General features: G+C 52.5%; 2 protein-coding genes across 7 annotated transcripts in view; both read right to left on the reverse strand.

Annotated features, from left to right (window-relative positions):
* Positions 1–821: 821 nt before the first annotated feature.
* On the reverse strand, positions 822–7,341 carry ELF3 (E74 like ETS transcription factor 3). The gene is made up of 9 exons (XM_050764198.1): positions 6,393–7,341; positions 5,800–5,970; positions 4,908–5,129; positions 4,650–4,742; positions 4,327–4,446; positions 4,050–4,139; positions 3,789–3,905; positions 3,092–3,287; positions 822–1,605 (listed from the first exon to the last, which is right to left on the reverse strand). The coding sequence occupies exons 2-9, from the start codon at positions 5,960–5,962 to the stop codon at positions 1,491–1,493; spliced, it is 1,116 nt and encodes a 371-aa protein (XP_050620155.1). The 5' UTR covers positions 5,963–5,970; positions 6,393–7,341; the 3' UTR covers positions 822–1,490.
* A 3,624-nt stretch (positions 7,342–10,965) lies between these two features.
* The window catches only part of RNPEP (arginyl aminopeptidase), a 30,030-nt gene continuing 22,474 nt past the window's right edge, over positions 10,966–18,521 (reverse strand). For all 6 annotated transcript variants that reach the window (XM_050763505.1, XM_050763501.1, XM_050763494.1 and 3 more), the window contains 6 exons: positions 17,800–17,913; positions 16,392–16,504; positions 16,113–16,221; positions 13,741–13,965; positions 12,608–12,750; positions 10,966–11,558 (listed from right to left, as the gene is read on the reverse strand). In XM_050763505.1, coding sequence (XP_050619462.1) covers positions 11,400–11,558; positions 12,608–12,750; positions 13,741–13,965; positions 16,113–16,221; positions 16,392–16,504; positions 17,800–17,913 — 863 coding nt within the window. In that variant the 3' untranslated portion in view covers positions 10,966–11,399. The remainder of the gene's footprint in view (positions 11,559–12,607; positions 12,751–13,740; positions 13,966–16,112; positions 16,222–16,391; positions 16,505–17,799; positions 17,914–18,521) is intronic.

The raw sequence follows: 18,521 nt of genomic DNA on the forward strand, positions 1-18,521 counted from the left end.
TGCATCTCCTCTCTTCTTGGGAGAGGATTAAATGAGCCAGAGTGGGCTAGCGCAGTGTCTGGCATAAGACTACGCTTTCAATGGGTGCTATACTCGCTACCTGGGTGACAGGATCATTCGCATCCCAAGCTCAGCATCACACAATATACCCATGTAACAAACCTGCACACGTACCTCCTAAATCTAGAGTAATAGTTGCAATTATTAAATAAAGAGAAACAGACTATACTTTCAACAAATGCCAACTCCTTCCCTCATTCTTTCTCAGCAAGTACTCATCTCCATTTTGTTTGTGTTTTTTTTTTCCTTTACAAGATCCTAACTCTGATTTTGTCAGACTCAAAAGCTGGGATTTATATTACAGATAAACAGCTTACAGCCCACTCGGCTGGAATGCAAAACCATCTATTCCACAAGGCCGGCCATGCAATTCTAGACATCTTGAGAACATCAGGTCCAAACCCTAGCCTTATAGGAAGAATCAGTCCCAAACAGGACAGACTTGGTCAAGGTCAAGGTCACCCAAGCGGTGTCGCGACAGCAGGATGTTTCTGACCTCAGCTTTCTGAGTTCATGTCCTTGCTTGCATGAAGTCTTGTAAGCATTCTCTGACAGTCTCACCTGCTTCCTTTGTTCGCCTCCCAGCCCAGTCCACGTGTCTGTAAGCCCAAACCTGCTACAGGAAATCTGTAACTCCCCTCTTCATCAGCCTTTGCCCTCACCCCTCAGCCTGGTAGACCTGCATTCTCCTCCCCTCCAACCTCTTGACCATATTCGATCCAAAGGCCCAAATTTCAGTACACAGGTAGCTAAGACAAAGGTTAGAAAAAGCCCAGAAGGCACTTTATTGGAGGTCTCTGCCTCCATTCACAGGAGAAAGGAGCCGGGAGTCCCATCCTGAGGGTCCCAGCATCAGCCCACTGGAGAGCCTGGAACAGTCCAGCACTCTGTGGGAGAGGGGAATGTTTTAGAAAAAATAGATCTCTATGTACATCTGACATATTTATAGCACATAAATTAGGGAGTGCTCTGACCCCTGCCCGTGGAGCCCAAGCACTGAGCAGGGAGATGAACGCCAGTCCAGAAAGAAGGTGCTGGAGCCCCTGCTCTGTCCTCTCCATTACGGTGCTCCCCTAGGGCCTCCCCAGGCCTCCTTGGCTCAGTCCAGGTGTCTGAAGGAGGAAGGTGTTGTCTGTATTTAGTGTCTGAGACTGGGTTTGAGGAGGCACCAGATTAAAGGAGACACATTTGCAGCTATACAGTCAGCTTCAAACCCCAGGGCTTGTAATTCCAAGAGAAGGGTGGGGAGGCGAGGCCATAGTCTCCAAGTCCCAGGATGATGGCTGACAATACACCAAAACTTCAGCTTCTCTCCACAGCACAGCTGGGAGCATTCCCCAGTGGAGGGGCCATCCGGCCTGCCTGTCCTCCCAGGAAGGTTTGCAGGCCTCAAGTGGTTGTGAGTTTGGTCCCGGGTATAGTTCCAACCCTCAGTTCCGACTCTGGAGAACCTCTTCCTCCTTCCAGCCACTTGAGTTTTTGCCAAACTTGTAGACGAGTCGCCGGCCATCCACCCGTTCCAGGATCTCCCGTTTGTAGTAGTACCTGGGTGGGGAGAAGGATGGTCAGAGGTGCTTAGGCAGGAAACGGGCCCCGAGTCGCCAGCCCTCCCACCTAGCCCGCGTTACCCCCAGGTGACCCATGCCCACTGGTATCTGCCTAAGCCGAGCCTGACTCACACTTTCTGAACTCCTCTGTTCTTCCCACCCATAAGCAGAAGCTCTGTCCCTATACTGGCCAGTAACTGTGCCCAGGACACATGGCTCTCTGCCCTTGCTTCTTTGTATCCTATGGCTATGACTGGGGTCTGATCATTAAAGTACATGATTTTTAAGGCCAGGCAGCTGGGCACGGTGGCTCATGCCTGTAATTCCAGCATTTTGGGAGGCCGAGACGGGCGGATCACTTGAGGTCAGGAATTCAAGACCAGCCTGGCCAACAGGGTGAAACCCCCGTCTCTACTAAAAATACAAAAATTAGCCGGGCATGGTGGCAGGTGCCTGTAATCCCAGCTACTTGGGAGGCTGAGGCATAAGAATCACTTGAACTTGGGAGGCAGAGGTTGTAGTGAGCCAAGATTGTACCACTGCACTCCAGCCTGGTCAACACAGCGAGACCCTGTCTCAAAAAAAAAAAAAAAAAAAAAAAAAGAAGAAGAAGAAAAAAGAAAAGGCCAGGCACAGTGGTTCACACTTGTAATCCCAGCACTTTGGGAGGCCAAGGCAGGGCAGTCATTTGAGACCAGGGGTTTGAGACTGGCCTGGCCAACACAGAGACCCTTGTCTCTATTTAAAAAAGAAAAAAAGGCCGGGCGCGGTGGCTCAAGCCTGTAATCCCGGCACTTTGGGAGGCCGAGGCGGGCGGATCACAAGGTCAGGAGATCGAGACCATCCTGGCTAACACTGTGAAACCCCGTCTTTACTAAAAAAATACAAAAAACTAGCCGGGCGTGGTGGCAGGCGCCTGTAGTCCCAGCTACTCGGGAGGCTGAGGCAGGAGAATGGCGTGAACCCAGGGGGCGGAGCTTGCAGTGAGCCGAAATCGAGCCACTGCACTCCAGCCTGGGCCACAGAGCAAGACTCTGTCTCAAAAAAAAAAAAAGAAAGAAAGTATATGATTTTAGGGCTGGATGGGACCTTAAGATGACCTAGTCTACCCCTGGACATAGGAGGAAACTGAGGCCTGGAGAAAAGCAAGCTAAGTGCTTCAATGAGGAGAAAGCCAGGGCCTGGGTGGGCACAGCTCCCGCCCACTTCCCGACTCTCCAGGTGCCTTCCTGAGGACGAGCCTCACAGGTGATACAAGAAATGTTGCTGTTAGCTCAAGCACACTGTGTCTGCCATCCGCCAGGCTAATACTTCCTCCCTGTTGTCGTTTAATCCACCACGTAGGCCAACCCAGATGTTGTCCTCACTCTACAGGACTCAGCCTTGTTGCATGCAGCCAAGTGGCATCCAGGAGGAGGGCGGTGGGAGTGTGAGCACTGTCCCCGTGTCTGGCTGCATGGTGAGGGTCCTGGCCGCCAGCTCACCTCATGGCCCGGCTCAGCTTCTCATAGGTCATGTTGCTGTTCTTTTTCTTTTGGCCCCACAGTTGGGCCACAGCCTCGGAGCGCAGGAACTTGAAGACGCCTTCATGCCGATTCTCCCACTTCATGAGGCCCTCATTGAGCTCTGGGTGGATGAGGATGTCCCGGATGAACTCCCACAGGTGGGTACCTCTGGGTGCTACAAGGCCAGCCTCCGTCAGTTTGCCATCCAGGTGTCCCCTCTCACTCAAGGCCAGCTGGCCCTGCCCGCCCCGGCGCACTGCTGACTCGGCCACAGCATGGAGCAAGCCCCTCCAGAGTGCCTCTGTGTGGGTACTGCAGTGACTGCTTTTCTCCTCAGCCCACGTAAGCACCCACCAGCTGCCTCCTTACACCAAGGGTGTCCCAGAAGGCAGGACAGTGGCCAAGTGCAGAGAGGGCTGGAGTCAGTGGACAGGACTCTAGTGCCATGAGCCTCCCACTGGGAGCCTTATTTCCTCCTCCTCTCCAGGACCACCAAGCAAGGCTCTGTAATTAGGTGGTGACCAATACCATAGAGCCCCCAGCTTGTGCACAGCCTTAACAAAGGCCGTGTGGAGGCCAGAAAGAACGGCAGGAGGGATACCCACAATGACCCGCAGTGCCCCGGGAAGCAGCTCAGCCTCGGTGCAGGGAGGACCCAGGGGCCCCTGAAGCTCACCGTGCTTGCTCTTCTTGCCCTCGAGACAGTCCCAGTACTCTTTGCTCAGCTTTCGGGGCCGACCTCGTTTCCGCTTCCCGTGCTTGGGATCCCCCTTCTTGCAGTCAGGAAAGCCATCTGTGGGGGCGGTGGTGGAAGATCAAGGAGGGCAAGGGGGGAGTTAGGGAGAGCAGCCCCTCTATAGGAAAAGGCTGCAGAAAGAGCCGGGCCCTCTGTACACTGCTAAATGGGACACCCTCTTGGGGACCTCCCTCGACTCACCTCTGGGGAAGAGCTTGCCGTCAGTGGGATCCAGGTCCACGTCACTTCCACCGGAGTCTGAGGAGTGGGAGCTCCGAGAAGCACCAGTCCCTAGGGGGTGGGGTCAGAGTAAGTCCCCTGCCGGCCCACCCTCTGCTGAACCATGCTGCTGGCTCTCAGGACACACTTCCCAGCCTGTTCCTATTCCTGCCAGAAGGCCTGAGTTCTGGTGCTGGGAGCCGGAGGGAACCAGGGACACTTTGGGGAAGGGAGGTTGTGGCCCAGAGAGGACTCTCACCTGCGGTGGAGACGTCAGAGCTGCCGGGGGAGGGGGCTCCTGCGCCACAGCTGCCGGGGTGGTAGGGGCTGGCTTGCTGACTGTCGTCCAGCAGCTCCTGGGCAAAGGGGCTGCCCTGGTCTGGGAAGAGGAGGTGAGAACTCAGAGAGGGCTCAGGGGACCAGACCAGGACAGGTGAGGCTGCCCATGGGTCTGATGACCTGCTGCAATTTTTCTAATTGAGGGAGGAAGAAGTCCGGGGAGGGGGTCATCTCTAGCACTCTGTGGAGGGGCAGGGATGGGACAAGACACGCTGGGGAAGGAAGGAGAAAACGGGTTCTCACCGAAGGGCCCTGGGTCTAGGGCCTCCTGGAAGGCCATGCCATCCTTCTCCAGCAGCTCAATGATCCAACTGAGCTCATCAGAAGAGCTGGAAGCTGACAAGGAAGGAAGGAAGGGTCACACTCCCTTCATCCCTCCCTGAAGAGCTCTCTCTGGCTGTGCCGCTGGCCCAGGGCTCCAGGGCCTGCCCACTGTCACACTGAACTCAACTCAGCTCAACATATGGAGCTGCTCCCCCGCTTCCAGGGGCCTGGACTCACTGAGGTCTCGCAGCTGGGCATGGAGTTGGTCCCCCAGAGGCCCAAAGACCAGACGCAGCTCCTCAAGGGCACAATTGCAGAGGGTGGCCCCGTCCATGTCACACCGTGAGAAGTCAATGGCGCTTGCGTCGTACTTGTTCTTCTCCACTTGGTAGCTGATCCAGTCCAGAACCTGTGTCTTCGACCAGAACTGGGGCTGTTCTCCCGACCAGCTGGTCTTCTCTGCAAGGGCCAGGCATGGCAACAGGCTCAGTCCAGACCACCCAGCAGACCTTACAGCGCTGTTTTGTTTCTTTGTTTGTTTGTTTGTTTTTTGAGACGGAGTTTCGCTCCTGTCGCCCAGGCTGGGGTGCAATGGCGCCATCTCGCCTCACTGCAACCTCCACCTCCTGGGTTCAAGCAATTCTCCTGCGTCAGCCTCCCAAGTAGCTGGGCTTACAGGTGCCCACCACCAAGATGGGCTAAAATTTTTTTGTATTTTTAGTAGAGACGGGGTTTCACCATGTTGACCAGGCTGGTCTCCAACTCTTGACCTCAGGTGATCCACACAGCTCAGCCTCCCAAAGTGCTGGGAATACAGGTGTGAGCCACCATTCCCAGCCCACACAGCCCCATTCCTAGAGCACACTGGGGATTCACACCTCAGCCCTTGGAGCCATCCCAAGAGTAGGGGCAGGAGGTAGCATTCACAACACCCTTGTCCTGGTATCTGACACCTCCCTCTGACTGTCACAGCCCCACAACCCCCAGCACCTCAGTCACTACGTCTCAGCCTCTAGCCCTGGAATTCGTCCAGAGACCCCCCTCCCTGCCCATTCTCCCATTTGTCTAACAGGCCCTTAGATGGATCTGTCTCCCACTCCGTGCCCCATCCCACCCCGCTGAGACCCACCTGTACCCTCCAATGACATCTGGGGGTTGCTCAGGGTCAGCACCAAGTCATCGGCCCCAAAGGCGGCAGCAGGGGGAACAGGGGCCAGGGCGGAGTCCTCTGAGCTGTACATCGCACTGACGTAGTTGCTAAAAATGTTGCTAATCTCACAGGTTGCAGCCATGAGGCTACCTGTGGGTAGGGGGAGAGGGGATGAGGTTGGTGAGGGGACAAGGGTCCTCTCCTTACACTCCCAGCTACTCTGCTTTGCCCAATGACGGGCAAGAGTAGCCCCCAGGGGCAGGAAGATCATCAACTCTGCAGACACCCTCTCTTCAAGAAGGGCTCCAAGATCTCAGACCAGGGCAGGACCACAGAAGCCTCCAGCTGGACTTCCCTCCTCAGATCTCTGGGGCCCTGGAGTCAGACTGGCAGCGTCATGGCCATTCTGCCCTCCCAGAGACGATCTCTGTCTGTTCTTCGACACTTAGAACACCTACGCTCTTGCTCGGAGATCCTAGACTGGAGTGCACAGATTCAGAACCGCAAATCCTCTGGACCCCTCTGCAGTTTCCCAAGAGCTGTTCTAGGGAATGACAGGCAGGGAATCCTACCGGAGTGGTGGAGTCCGGCTGTGGCAGGCAGGCTGGCAGTCAGGCTTAAGCCGCAGGTGGGAGAGAAATCCAGTTCTGCCAGGTAGCGCTGAGGTGTCTGGCCGCTGCGTTCCCCTACCTGGCTCTAAATAGAGCCTGGAGGGAGCTCCTCCCTGAGCTCAGGCCTTTATAGTACGTCCCCTGCAGTAACCTGAGCTGGTGGCTCATTGGACGGAGGGGATTTCCTGGCCTTTAGACTGGGCTCCTGGCCCCAGGTGATTTGCATATTCAGTGCCACTTGGCCCGGATCTTAGCAGGCGGTGCTGGGAAATCAGGCCCGGCTGGTTTAATGATTGTCAGAGTCTGTCATCCCGCACCCTCTGGGGTTGGGCACAGGGCACTAGCCTGGGCAGGTGGCGGGAACATTGCTGGGGTGGGCATCTGTGCTTTCTGCTGCCCTCTGGCCCAGGAAAATCCTCCCAGGGGCCAGGCCAGAGATGGGCCAGGCAGGGGGAGGGAAAGTGAGGGACTGTGAACCTCTGGCTGACCTGGATCAGAAAGCTGCTGGCCCCTAAATTCCAGCGATTCAGCGACAAAGAGGCCTAGTAGGGAGAGGAGTTACTAGGTTTAGGGGTTTTTCCCAGAACACCCAGGACTCTGGCCAGAGGCTGGCAGGTGCTCCAGGCTCAACGCTGGGCAATACTCATGGATTAATTGGTGGTGGCTGGGCCTGCCAGCCTAGTCTTGGCTCCAGGGTCCCCACTAAAGGGGTCCTTCTCCAGCACTCAATCTGTTGGCAAGGTCTTCACTACCATCACCTGCCTGAACGCCATCCAAGCATCAGCGTTGCTGCAGTCACTCCTGAAGAGACCCGGCTCTGCTTGAAAGTTCTTCCCTCAGCGTCTGCTGAAGCCCTCCCTGCCGGAGTTGCCAGAATCCACACGGATAAGTTCATCCCTGCTCTCTGGACTCCATCCAATCTCTGGTTCACTGGACCCAGTTTTCCGGTGCCTTCTGCTGCCCTCTAGTGGTCAGAAGCCTGACTATCTGGGTCACGTCATTCAACGAAGAGGGAACGCATAGTATTAATATATTTACCAAGCACTTTTCAACATATTCTCTCATTTAATCCTCACACCAAAAAAGTCCTGTAAGGAATGCATGGTTATTCCCATTTTATAGACAAGAAAGTTGCAGCGTGGAGGGTTCCCTTAGAATGGCTTGCCCAGGCCACACAGAGTTGGTGAAGGGGTGGGGCTGAGATTCACACCCAGGTATGCAGGTGTGTTGTACATGAAACCCTTGCTCTTTCCCTGCACAGGACTCAGAGTCTTCCCTCCCAGCTCCATGGCCAGAGCCCTTGCCTTCCCTGTGGGTAGAGTCCCCCATGTCTGTGGTTGTCTCTATGGACTCAGCCTGAAACACAATGGACAGGGTCTTATAGACCCTCCTTGAGATCCTGAATGGGGTAATACAGGTGGCTGAGGCAGGAGACTTGTAGCCAACATCTGCAACTGTGTCATCTTGGGTGAGACCCTTGGAGTCTGCGCTTGTTTCCTCATCCATAAAAAATGAGGTTGTCTGAATTCAATAATCCCTAAGATCGCTTCCAGATCTAGCATTTTGTTTGTTTATTTTGTTTTGAGGTGGAATCTCGTTCTATCACCCAGGTTGGAGTGCAGTGGCGCGATCTCTGCTCACTGCAACCTCTGCCTCCTGGGTTCAAGCAATTCTCCTGCCTCAGCTTCCCGAGTAGCCAGGATTACAGACCACTGCCACACCCGGCTTTTTGTATTTTTAGTAGAGATGGGATTTCACCGTGTTAGTCAGGATGGACTCGATCTCCTGACCTTGTGATCTGCCTGCCTCGGCCTCCCAAAGTACTGGGATTACAAGCATGAGCCACCGTGCCTAGCCCAGATCTAGATTTTTATGCATCTAAAAATGTAGGATCCGGTGGCTCACACCTGTAATCACTCCATCTCAAAAAAAAAAAAATGTAGGATCTGTGTGACCCACCTCCATTAATGCATAACTTGCGGAGTTCCTGGCCACCCTCAGCCAGGGTGGGTGAAATGGTTACTCAAACAAAAGGTGACTCCACCTTCCACAGATACTCCTTTCTTTAACTCTATAGCCTGAGGACAAAGAAAGTCCTGCCCAGAGAATCTGCTTCTTACCTTCCTCCTCTCTGAAGCGCCTGGGTGCCTAGGAGAGAGTTAATGTCCAGGATTCCCCCCCCAACCCCACCCCCGCCCCCCACCCCCGCACTGGGACAGTGCAGGCAGGAGAGCCTGGGGCTCAGTAGGATTTTCCCCAGCCCTTCAGGGGGCCTCCCCCAAGGAGCCTGAGGCAGGCACACCCTCCACCCAGTCCCTCACCCAGGAATGTGGGAGAACCGGCTTCTAGCCCCAGGGCTGCTCACGTGCTCCCTGCCCTGAAGAGTATCTGGCTGGGGCTCCCAGGATGGCGGGGTGAAGAGGAGGATGTATGAGAAAAATGAGAAGGCTCTCAGCTCCCTTGCCTTCTTGGAGCTTCCTCACTGGTGACATGGAGCTGAGATAAGGAATCCCTACAGACTAGCAGCTTGAGATAAGTGGGAAAGACTGGATTTGAGGTCAGTGCCTTGGAAGCATGGGGATGGGGGTGGGGAGAAGATTCCAGGGTAGTGGTCAAGAGAGCTACGGAGCAGGATGCCAGGGGCTTCCCAGTACTCTGTGATGGCAAAACCAGCCCACTGGCCTCCCCTCTCCCCACAGAGCTTGCCCACATGGCAGCACAGCCTCATCTGTGGGATGGGAGGATGCCCTACAAAAGGACAGCCACATCCAGTAGGCCTGTCGGGTACAAAGGTGGCGAGTGAGGCAGGCTACACAGCTCAGGATACCCGTGCTATGAAATGGGAACCCACAAAGTTAGTGGAGTCACAGAACGGCTGTTAGAAGAAGGACTTCCAGCCTTTCCTTCCAGTGACCTTTTATGATTACTGGGCCTGTGGGTGCTATAGATTTTTGTAAAGAGCAAGGAAAGATAGCTACTGATAAGCTAGACACCAGGTTGGGGAGAGGGGGAGGCAACTGGATAGCCCTAAAATAGTCCTTGTCAATAACATATTGCCAGGAACAGTCCTGAAAGAGCCACAGGAGTTTGCTGTCAAAATGCCAGTGCCTAGAGTGTCTCTTCCGATCCTGGGCCTCCAGATCCCTCTCCTGTGACCCACATCGCCCTCTCTGATGGTGAAGTTGAGTGTGCCATGCATGGGGCAGAGGCCTCTCCAGTCTACCACTTGGTCACTAGTCCCTTGCTCTTGCTGAGTGAAAGCAAATTGACTCATTCCCGACCCTTGTGCAGGGGAGGGAGAAAGCCTGTTTGATAACCTAAAGCCAAGGACAGAGCAGAGCTGCGAACAGAGGCTGGCTCAGGGGTGCCCTGTATTTAAAGAAAGGCAACTGAAACACACTAAATATTTCTTCCAACCCTCCCCTCATCCCACTCCCAAACCCAGATTGCTAACTGTTTAGGTCCCCATGTTGAGGCCAGGAAATCAGAATTTAATGCTAAGTTCTAAAAGACTACTGATTACCACACCATTCAAATAGTCATCCAGGAGCAAAGACAGGTGAGGCCCAGTGAAGCCTTGGGGATGGGGAGAAGGGTAGAGAAAAAGTCGTAAGACAGTTTTTTATTTTTATTTTTGAGACAGGGTCTCACTCTGTCACTCAGGCTGGAGTTCAGTGGCACAGTCAAGACTCACTGTGGCCTTGACCTCTTGGGCTTAAGTGATCCTCCTGCCTCAGCCTCCTGAGTAGCTGAAACCACAGGCATGCACCACCACGCCCAGCTATCTTTGTGTGTTTTTTTTTTTAATAGAAGTCTTGCTCTGTCACCCAGGCTGGAGTGCAGCGGCATGATCTCAGCTCACTGCAACCTCCACTTCCCAGGTTCAAGTGATTCTCCTGCCTCAACCTCCCAAGTAACTGGAACTACAGGTGTGTGCCACCATGCATGGCTAATTTTTGTACATATATAATTTTTGCAGTAGAGATGGGGCTTCACCATGTTGGCCACGCTGGTCTTGAACTTCTGACCTCAAGTGATCTGCCTGCCTTGGCCTCCCAAAGTGTTGAGATTACAGGCGTGAACCATCACGCCCGACCTTTTTTTTTTTTTTTTTTTGGTAGAGATGAGATCCCACTATGTTGGGCAGGCTGGTCTCAAACTCCTGGGCTCAAGTGATCCTCTCACCTCAGCCTCCCAAAGTGCTGGGATTACAGGCATGAGCCACTGTGCCCAGCCCACTTTTGTTTTTTTCTTAGTGATGGAAATGATAATAGGAATGCTGCTGCAGGGAGAGAATTCAGCTGCTTCACGGAGAACTGGAATGCTATTCCTTTTTCATTTTCCTGTACCAGCTGTGCCATTTTGCCATATATTTTTTCATATGCATGGGTGGGACACCCACCTCCTTCACCCTGGCTGTTTGCTGAGGACAGGGAAACACTGTCATTCTCTGGGCTTCCCCCAGTGACCTTTCCTGAACAAACACAGTGGGGACCCCTGGTGGAAGAAATGTAATAGTCACTCAATCCATAACAATTTTTGCTTGAAAACTTTATTAAAATAAGGATTAAACCTGAAAAAAGAACAATCAGAATGCCAGCCCTTTGCATAAAATCAGCGAGAAAAAAGAAAAGAAAAAAAAAGAAAAGAAGAGAATCAGTCCTCTCCACTTCTTCCCAGAGACTTAGGCGGAGAGGCGGAGAGGCGGAGAAGGCCCGCTGCCCTGCAGTGCCCGCAGCCTGTAGCGGGGAGAGCTGTGGGCAGGTTCTCTGTCTCAGGGCTCAGTGGACTAGAGAAGTTCCCACCAGAGCACAGGCCCAAGAGTCACAGATACCTAAGCCTAGAGAACAGATTATCCTGAGGGAATATAAACTCCAGGAAGTTGATCAGAGAACAGGAATTTGGGAACAAACAATTATTCTGAAAGCCTGCAGAGCCTGAAGAGGCAGGGGCCATACACACGAGCCTCTAACTGCCCTTGGGTGCCACGATCTGCTGGACATAGTTGACAACATTGCTGTGAAGCTGGGAGGCGGTGGACGCAAAGGTCTCCTTGGCGAGGGTCTGGGCCACCTCACTGCCACCCATCATTGCGTGGTACAGCGGAAGTGTATACTTCTGCTTCCCCTGCAAGAAACACACATACACATGCCTAAGAAGCTTGCCCGGTGGGTCTGTCCAGCCCTCCTGCCCCCAGTACCAGCCTAATAGCAGCCATGGCTAGGTGCTAAAAGGGATGTGGGTACCACAGTGGAATGAGGAGTTTCTTATCAGAAGTGCTCTAATTCTGGCATCTTCTTGGGGGCCAAAGATCCATGGAGATGGATCTCAATATGCATCCCAATCCATGCTAACTTGGGGATGTCTACACTCAACAAAACAAATGAGTTGGGTTGACACAGTGGGACTCCAGACTTTTGGAAAGGGGTAGGTGGTGAGCCATCAAGTGAATAGCAGATATCAACGGCTGCAGCACATAAAGCTCACAGCCGCATACGGTCCAACTGCAGTCAAACAAAGGAAAACCCACAGGTCAAATTCACACAAATAAAAGCCAGCGACATCACAAGTTCCTAAAATCCAGAGCCTTGAGGAAGCCGTCAGAGGGCTCAGAACATCTCCAAACAGGCACGCAGCCCTGACTTTCTGCAGAGCACTGCTTCGTCTCCAGTCCAGCCCCTCCCTGCTCCGGAATCTGATGACATTCAGTTCATCCTGAGAGCCTGGGGCCCTTCCCCAACAGGGCAACTTCCACATGGTGACAGAGGGTCTGGCTGCTGTCCCAACCATGCCCAAGTCACAGGGCAGCAGGGACCTATCCTCCAAGCCTTTGCTCTTCTCGCTCGACCTCTGGCCCCTTTCCCTCTTGGCGTTTCCCGCATGATGCGATCACCCTCTTTCCCGCCTCTGGGTTGGCTCTGGCCAGCTTTTTTTCCTGGGGTCTCACCAGCTGAACTGCAGAAAGCTCCACAGGCCTGCAGGCTTCCTCTTGTCCCTAGGGCCATGCCTTCAAAGCCACACTAGTAAAGAGGCTGAGTGGTAGGGTCCTCAGGTCATTTGCCCCTCCCTCTGGGCCTCAGATGAGTCCTCGATGAGCCCTGTCCACACGATTACTTCACGTATGGCCGAGTGGGTCCCGGTGTGCTTTCGGGAAGAGCGAGGCAGAGGCCACCCACCTGGTTATGCAGGAACTCCTTCACTTTCCAGAAATCTTCCTGGTGGTCGTTCTTAAGGACGATTTGGCCCCATCGTAGCCGGAGCTCTGCATTCCGGGCATTTGAGATACTTGGGTATGTCTCTCCAAGTGTTTTCACATTCCCTGGAGAAGAGAAAGAAATGATTTGTGGCTAGGCACGGTGGCTCACGCCTGTAACCCTAGAACTTTGGGAGGCTGAAGTGGCCAGATCACTTGAGGTCAGGAGTGTGAGACCAGCCCGGTCAACACGGCAAAACCCTGTCTCTACTAAAAATACCCAAAAAAATTACAGGCGTGCGGTGGTGCACGCCTGTAATCCCAGCTACTTGGAGGCCGAGGCGCTAGAATCAAGAATCGCTTGAACTCAGAAGGCGGAGGTTGCCGTGAGCCAAAAGCACCACTGCACTCCAGCCTGGTCGACAGAGCAAGATTAAAGCAGACGTATTCCCCCAATATCCTGTTCCATTTGTATTCCTGCTACTCACCTGACTTTTAAGTCATCTTGGCTCTAACTTATTTTTTAACCTCTTGGTGAACATTATTTTGACTGAGCAGCCACAAAGCATTAGTGGTTGAGAGCTTTGGATGACTGGGTTCTGTGTGAACTGTTTGTACCTCAAGTTCATTCTCTGTCACCTGGGTATTTAAATCACACCACCAGTCCCAGCTACTCGGGAGGCTGAGCCAGGAGAATGGCTAAACCCGGGAGGCGGAGCTTGCAGTGAGCTGAGATCCGGCCACTGCACTCCAGCCTGGGTGACAGAGCGAGACTCCGTCTCAAAAAAAAAAAAAATAAAATAAATAAATAAATCACACCACCTACTTCCCAGAGGAGCTGTGAGAATTAAATGACTTAATAGACACAAAGGCTTTACAAGAGTCACCTGCAGAAGCTTCGGACTTGAGCACTGCCAGTCTTTGTGACTTTGTCCTTATGGTGCTTGTAGGTAGAACCCATAACCTTCCGACGGCACATTCCTTGTGGAGGGTCAGCCTCCCTATTGTACGTGGCAGTCCCCTAGAGGCAGGCATCACTACTTTTTGTGAGTCTCTCTCTAGCCCCTGACATAAAGCTCTGCACACAAGGAGCCCTGGTTCACCATTTTTTCTTACCAGGAGGCAGAGGGGATTTCTGGAGGATCTTATCCAGGAAGTAGACCAGCTGGTAGGTCTTCCAGGGAGAGATGGCCACGGCTTCAATGGCCTTCACGTCCAGCTCCTCGGCTGCCCACAGCTGGGCTAGCTCTTCAGCAGGCTTCATGAGTGAGTCCCCGGGGGAGAGATCAGGGAGGTAAGAGGGCCAGCCAGGGGTATTCAGCCATCGATCAAACTCAAAACCTGTTTGGGAGAAGGAGAGAAGATACTATCAGAATTCTCTGGCCAGGTTACTGTCAGTTGGTTCAAGCAACTCAAGCAACTCCCAGAGACCTCAAGTTTCTCCTCACTCCATCCCAAACTCTTTTAAAGCATTTAACATTACTTTCCCATGTAACCACTTGCTCCAGCAGAGTCCTAGTTATAATGATATCTAGAGACTGTGCCATTTCGACCGTGAAAGTGCTTTTTTTTTTTTTGAGACGGAGTCTCGCTCTGTCGCCCAGGCTGGAGTGCAGTGGCCAGATCTCAGCTCACTGCAAGCTCCGCCTCCCGGGTTCACACCATTCTCCTGCCTCAGCCTCCCGAGTAGCTGGGACCACAGGCGCCGCCACCTCGCCCGGCTAATTTTTTTTTTTTTTTTTTTTTTTTTTTTTTTTTTTTTTTTTGAGACGGAGTCTCACTTTGTCGACCAGGCTGGAGTGCAGTGGCCGGATCTCAGCTCACTGCAAGCTCCGCCTCCCGGGTTCCCGCCATTCTCCTGCCTCAGCCTCCCGAGTAGCTGGGACTACAGGCGCCCGCCACCTCGCCCGGCTAGTTTTTTGTATTTTTTAGTAGAGACGGGGTTTCACTGTGTTAGCCAGGATGGTCTCGATCTCCTGACCTCGTGATCCGCCCGTCTCGGCCTCCCAAAGTGCTGGGATTACAGGCTTGAGCCACCGCGCCCGGCCTATCGCCCGGCTAATTTTTTGTGTTTTTAGTAGAGACGGGGTTTCGCCGTATTAGCCAGGATGGTCTCGATCTCCTGACCTTGTGATCCGCCCGTCTCGGCCTCCCAAAGTGCTGGGATTACAGGCTTGAGCCACCGCGCCCGGCCGAAAGTGCTTTTCACTCCAAATTAGCACTGTTGTCAGAGCCAAGTTGGTGGATGCTCTATTCACGTGTACATTCTCCTACTGATCACCAGAACCACACTGTACTTAAGCACTGGGGTTCTAGGACCAGGCTGCCTCGGTTCCTACCCCTGCTCTGCCATTAACTAGCTGGGAGGCCTCGGGCATGTTACTTCACCTCTGCACCTCAGTTTTATCTATAAAGTGGGGGTGATAGGCCCTGCCTCAGTGACGGTTATGAGGATTACATGAGCAAATAAACGTTAAAAGCTTAGCGTACCACCTGATGCATAGTAAGTACTCTAGAATTATTAACTACCATTAGCTCCAGAGTCCCATGACATTAAAATGCAAGCCTCCAACTGAACAGTAGGTGCTGCTAAAGGCCTGACCAATCCTACTGTCAGAGGATGCAGACTTCATCAAACCAACAACAGAGTGACTCAGGGGGGTTCAGGCCACAGCAAAAAGTGGGGGTATGTCTAATGGACTGTGTCATCCATGACAGAACATTTTTCCTTTTTTCTTTGGAAGCAGTACCTCCCAGGCAGAAATTGGGGGCTGGGCGCAGTGGCTCATGCCTGTAATCCCAGCACTTTGGGAGGCTGAGGCAGGCAGATCACCTGAGGTCAGAAGTTTGAGACCAGCCTGACCAACATGGAGAAACTCTGTCTCTACTAAAAATACAAAATTAGCCTGGCGTGGTGGCGCATGCCTGTAATCCCAGCTACTTGGGAGGCTGAGGCAGGAGAATCGCTTGAACCCGGGAGGCAGAGGTTGCAGTGAGCCGAGATGGTGCCATTGCACTCCAGCCTGGGCAGCAAGAGTGAAACTCCGTCTCAAAAAAAAAAAAAAAAGAAAGAAAGAAATTAGGACAGCTACTGGGATTGCCTTCACTCAGAAGGCCGTAGGAGGGGGTGCTGCCTTCGCTCCTGCCCTGTGAGTTTTAGCTTGGAGCAACGGCGCAGCAGCAGCAGCAGCAGCAGTGGCAGCTCTCTGGGCAAGTTAAGGGTCTGACTATGTGTGTCCAGGTGTGAGGAAAACAAGAGGAGAGGAGAGGAGAGAGTAAGGAAACAGACTGGGAGAAAATGAGGCAGAGAGGAGTCAAAAGAAGTCATTTGTCTGGAATAAATCCCAGGATTCTGGGTTTGCTCAAAATGCCCCTACCTAGCTGACTCTGACCCAGTGTTTTCCCACCCACCACCATCTTTCCGAGTGTAAATGAGATATCATTCTCTACTATTTTTTAGAAGCCTGTAGGCCAGTTCCTCTGTTTACCTGGAATGATATCCACTCTCTTCTTCTTAAGCTCAGGGAAATATTCCAAGTAGAAGTCCAGAAAGTCATCGGCTAAGATGCTTTGGAATTTGAATTCATGCACATAGGCCTGTGAGGAGGGAAGGCTCTTCAGACCCTCTCTGGCCCCGTGGGGAGTGGAGTCCTTCTGTGTCTTGGGTCCTCCTCCAACCCCTTACCTCTTTCGCCCCCTGCCTCTACCCTTGCTCAGGCCCAGTGGCTTTATCCGCTCCTCTTCCTTCTCCCCTCATGTGACTATACCTTGAGAAAATTGTCAAACTGATCCTGATCACCCACCAAGTGGGCCAGGTATGACACAAAGCAGAAACCTTTCTCGTAGGGGGTCTCGTTATAGGTGTCGTCCGGGTCAACACCTGGCAGAGGAGAAAGCAGACAAGATTTAAGCTTTTGTAGCCTGTCACCCGTAATGTTCTTCTCTAGCTCTAGAGTCAAAAGACTAGCAATGGAAGAGATCAGAATTCAGCTTCCCCAGGGACAGCAAGGCCAAGGAGTCCAGATCCTGGGCTCTCTCCAGATCTTGGCCTCTCTCAAGGTGCTTCCAAGGAGATCTCAGAGGGTCATTTACTGTGGATCTAATATGAAGACAAAGAAACCAGCCTTCCAGAGGAGCAGACACATTTCCTTAGTCCCAGGATATACTTTGTGTGGGTAGGTTCCATCAGCTCTTCCCACTGAGCACCAGGCTGTGTCTTTTCCATCCCTATTGGTCACCTAAATACTCAACCTCCCCTCCCAGATCAGTGTTTTTTTTTTTCTTTTTCTTTTTTTGAGACAGAGTCTTGCTCTATCACCCAGGCTGGAGTACAGTGGTACAATCTTGGCTCACCGCAACCTTTGCCTCCCAGGGTCGAGCGATTCTCCTGCCTCAGCCTCCCCAGTAGCTGGGATTACAGGCATGCACCACCACGCCCAGCTAAATTTTGTATTTTCAGTAGAGACAGCGTTTCTCCATATTGGCTAGGCTGGTCTTGAACTCTTGACCTCATGATCCACCCGCCTCAACCTGGGATTACAGGCATGAGCCACCATGCCCAGCCAATGTGCTGTTTTCACAGCTGTTCCAGGCTAAAACTAAATTACCAGTCTCCAAGAAATTCATTTGCACACTTAACAGCATCAAGGAACATGAGCTTCGACTGCATAAAAAGGTTTCAGATTAGTCACACATGGAATGAAGGAAAATGTTAGGAAGTAAAAAGCTCTGAATTTGGAGAGAGGACCCGGATCTCAGTTGCAGTCATGCACTGATTAGGTATATGACCTGGACAAGACACTTAACTTGTCTGGCACTCAGTCCCGTCCTCTGTAAAATAAGGCTAATGCTTTTACTCTACAGAATCCACAGATCTGCCCTGATGATCATGAAGGAATGGGAAAGAGCCTGGTAAAATAATACAGACTTGTGCAAATGCAAAGCAATGGTGAAGTCATCACAAACTGTACAGACTGGACAGAACTCCTATCTGGCTGCAGTGGCTTGGGTTCAGTTAGCCTAGTGGCCAGAGAATTGGCCAGAAAGAGCTCTGGAGTGCCCCTCCCTCCGAATAAAGTATTCTAAGTGTGCACTGATCAACATGAAGTTTGCATTAACTTGGGGCTCCAAGCTCAATTGAGGGGAGTGGGTGTCAGACAGAGGAGCCTCCTGGACCTGGTTCAATCTTCACGCGGAGCTTGTTGAGTGGGTTTTCCTCTCCAGTGATGTCCATGTGCTGACGCAGCAGAGCTCGCCCCGTTGCAGCCTCCAAGCAGGTGTACGCAGCGCCTGGTGCAGAATCAAACATAAGCCCCCAGGAAAAAGTCTGTCACCATATCCAACTGTATTTTCCTGACAGAGACACTGTGCTGCCTCTTTGTGGCCTCAAGAAGAACAGCAACAGATACCTGAAGCTTAATAACATTACCCTCCTGGGGACCCAGGGCAAATAGGGACAGTTACAAAGAGCCTGATTCAGTACCTAGCTCCCTGTTGCTGTGGGCTACAAAGGACTTGGTTAACTCAGGCTGTTAGTCTCTCTCTTAAATGAGGACTGGGAGAATCACACCTTTCTGACAGTTACCTTTCCTTATCAAAGTACTATATTTTTATTTTATCTTATTTTATTTATTATTTTAATTGTTTGAGATACAGCCTCGCTCTGTCGCCCAGGCTGGAGTGCAATGGCACAATCTCGGCTCACTGCAACCTCCGCCTCCTCCCAGGTTCAAGCCATTCTCCTGCATCAGCCTCCCGAGTAGCCGGGATTACAGATGTGCACCATCACGCCCACTAATGTTTGTATTTTTAGTAGAGAGGGGGCTTCGCCACATTGGCCAGGCTGGTCTCAAACTCCTGACCTCAGGTGATTTGTCTGCCTTGGCCTCCCAAAGTGC

This window comes from Macaca thibetana, chromosome 1 (genome assembly GCF_024542745.1).
Source record: "Macaca thibetana thibetana isolate TM-01 chromosome 1, ASM2454274v1, whole genome shotgun sequence".
Lineage (NCBI taxonomy): Eukaryota > Metazoa > Chordata > Mammalia > Primates > Cercopithecidae > Macaca > Macaca thibetana.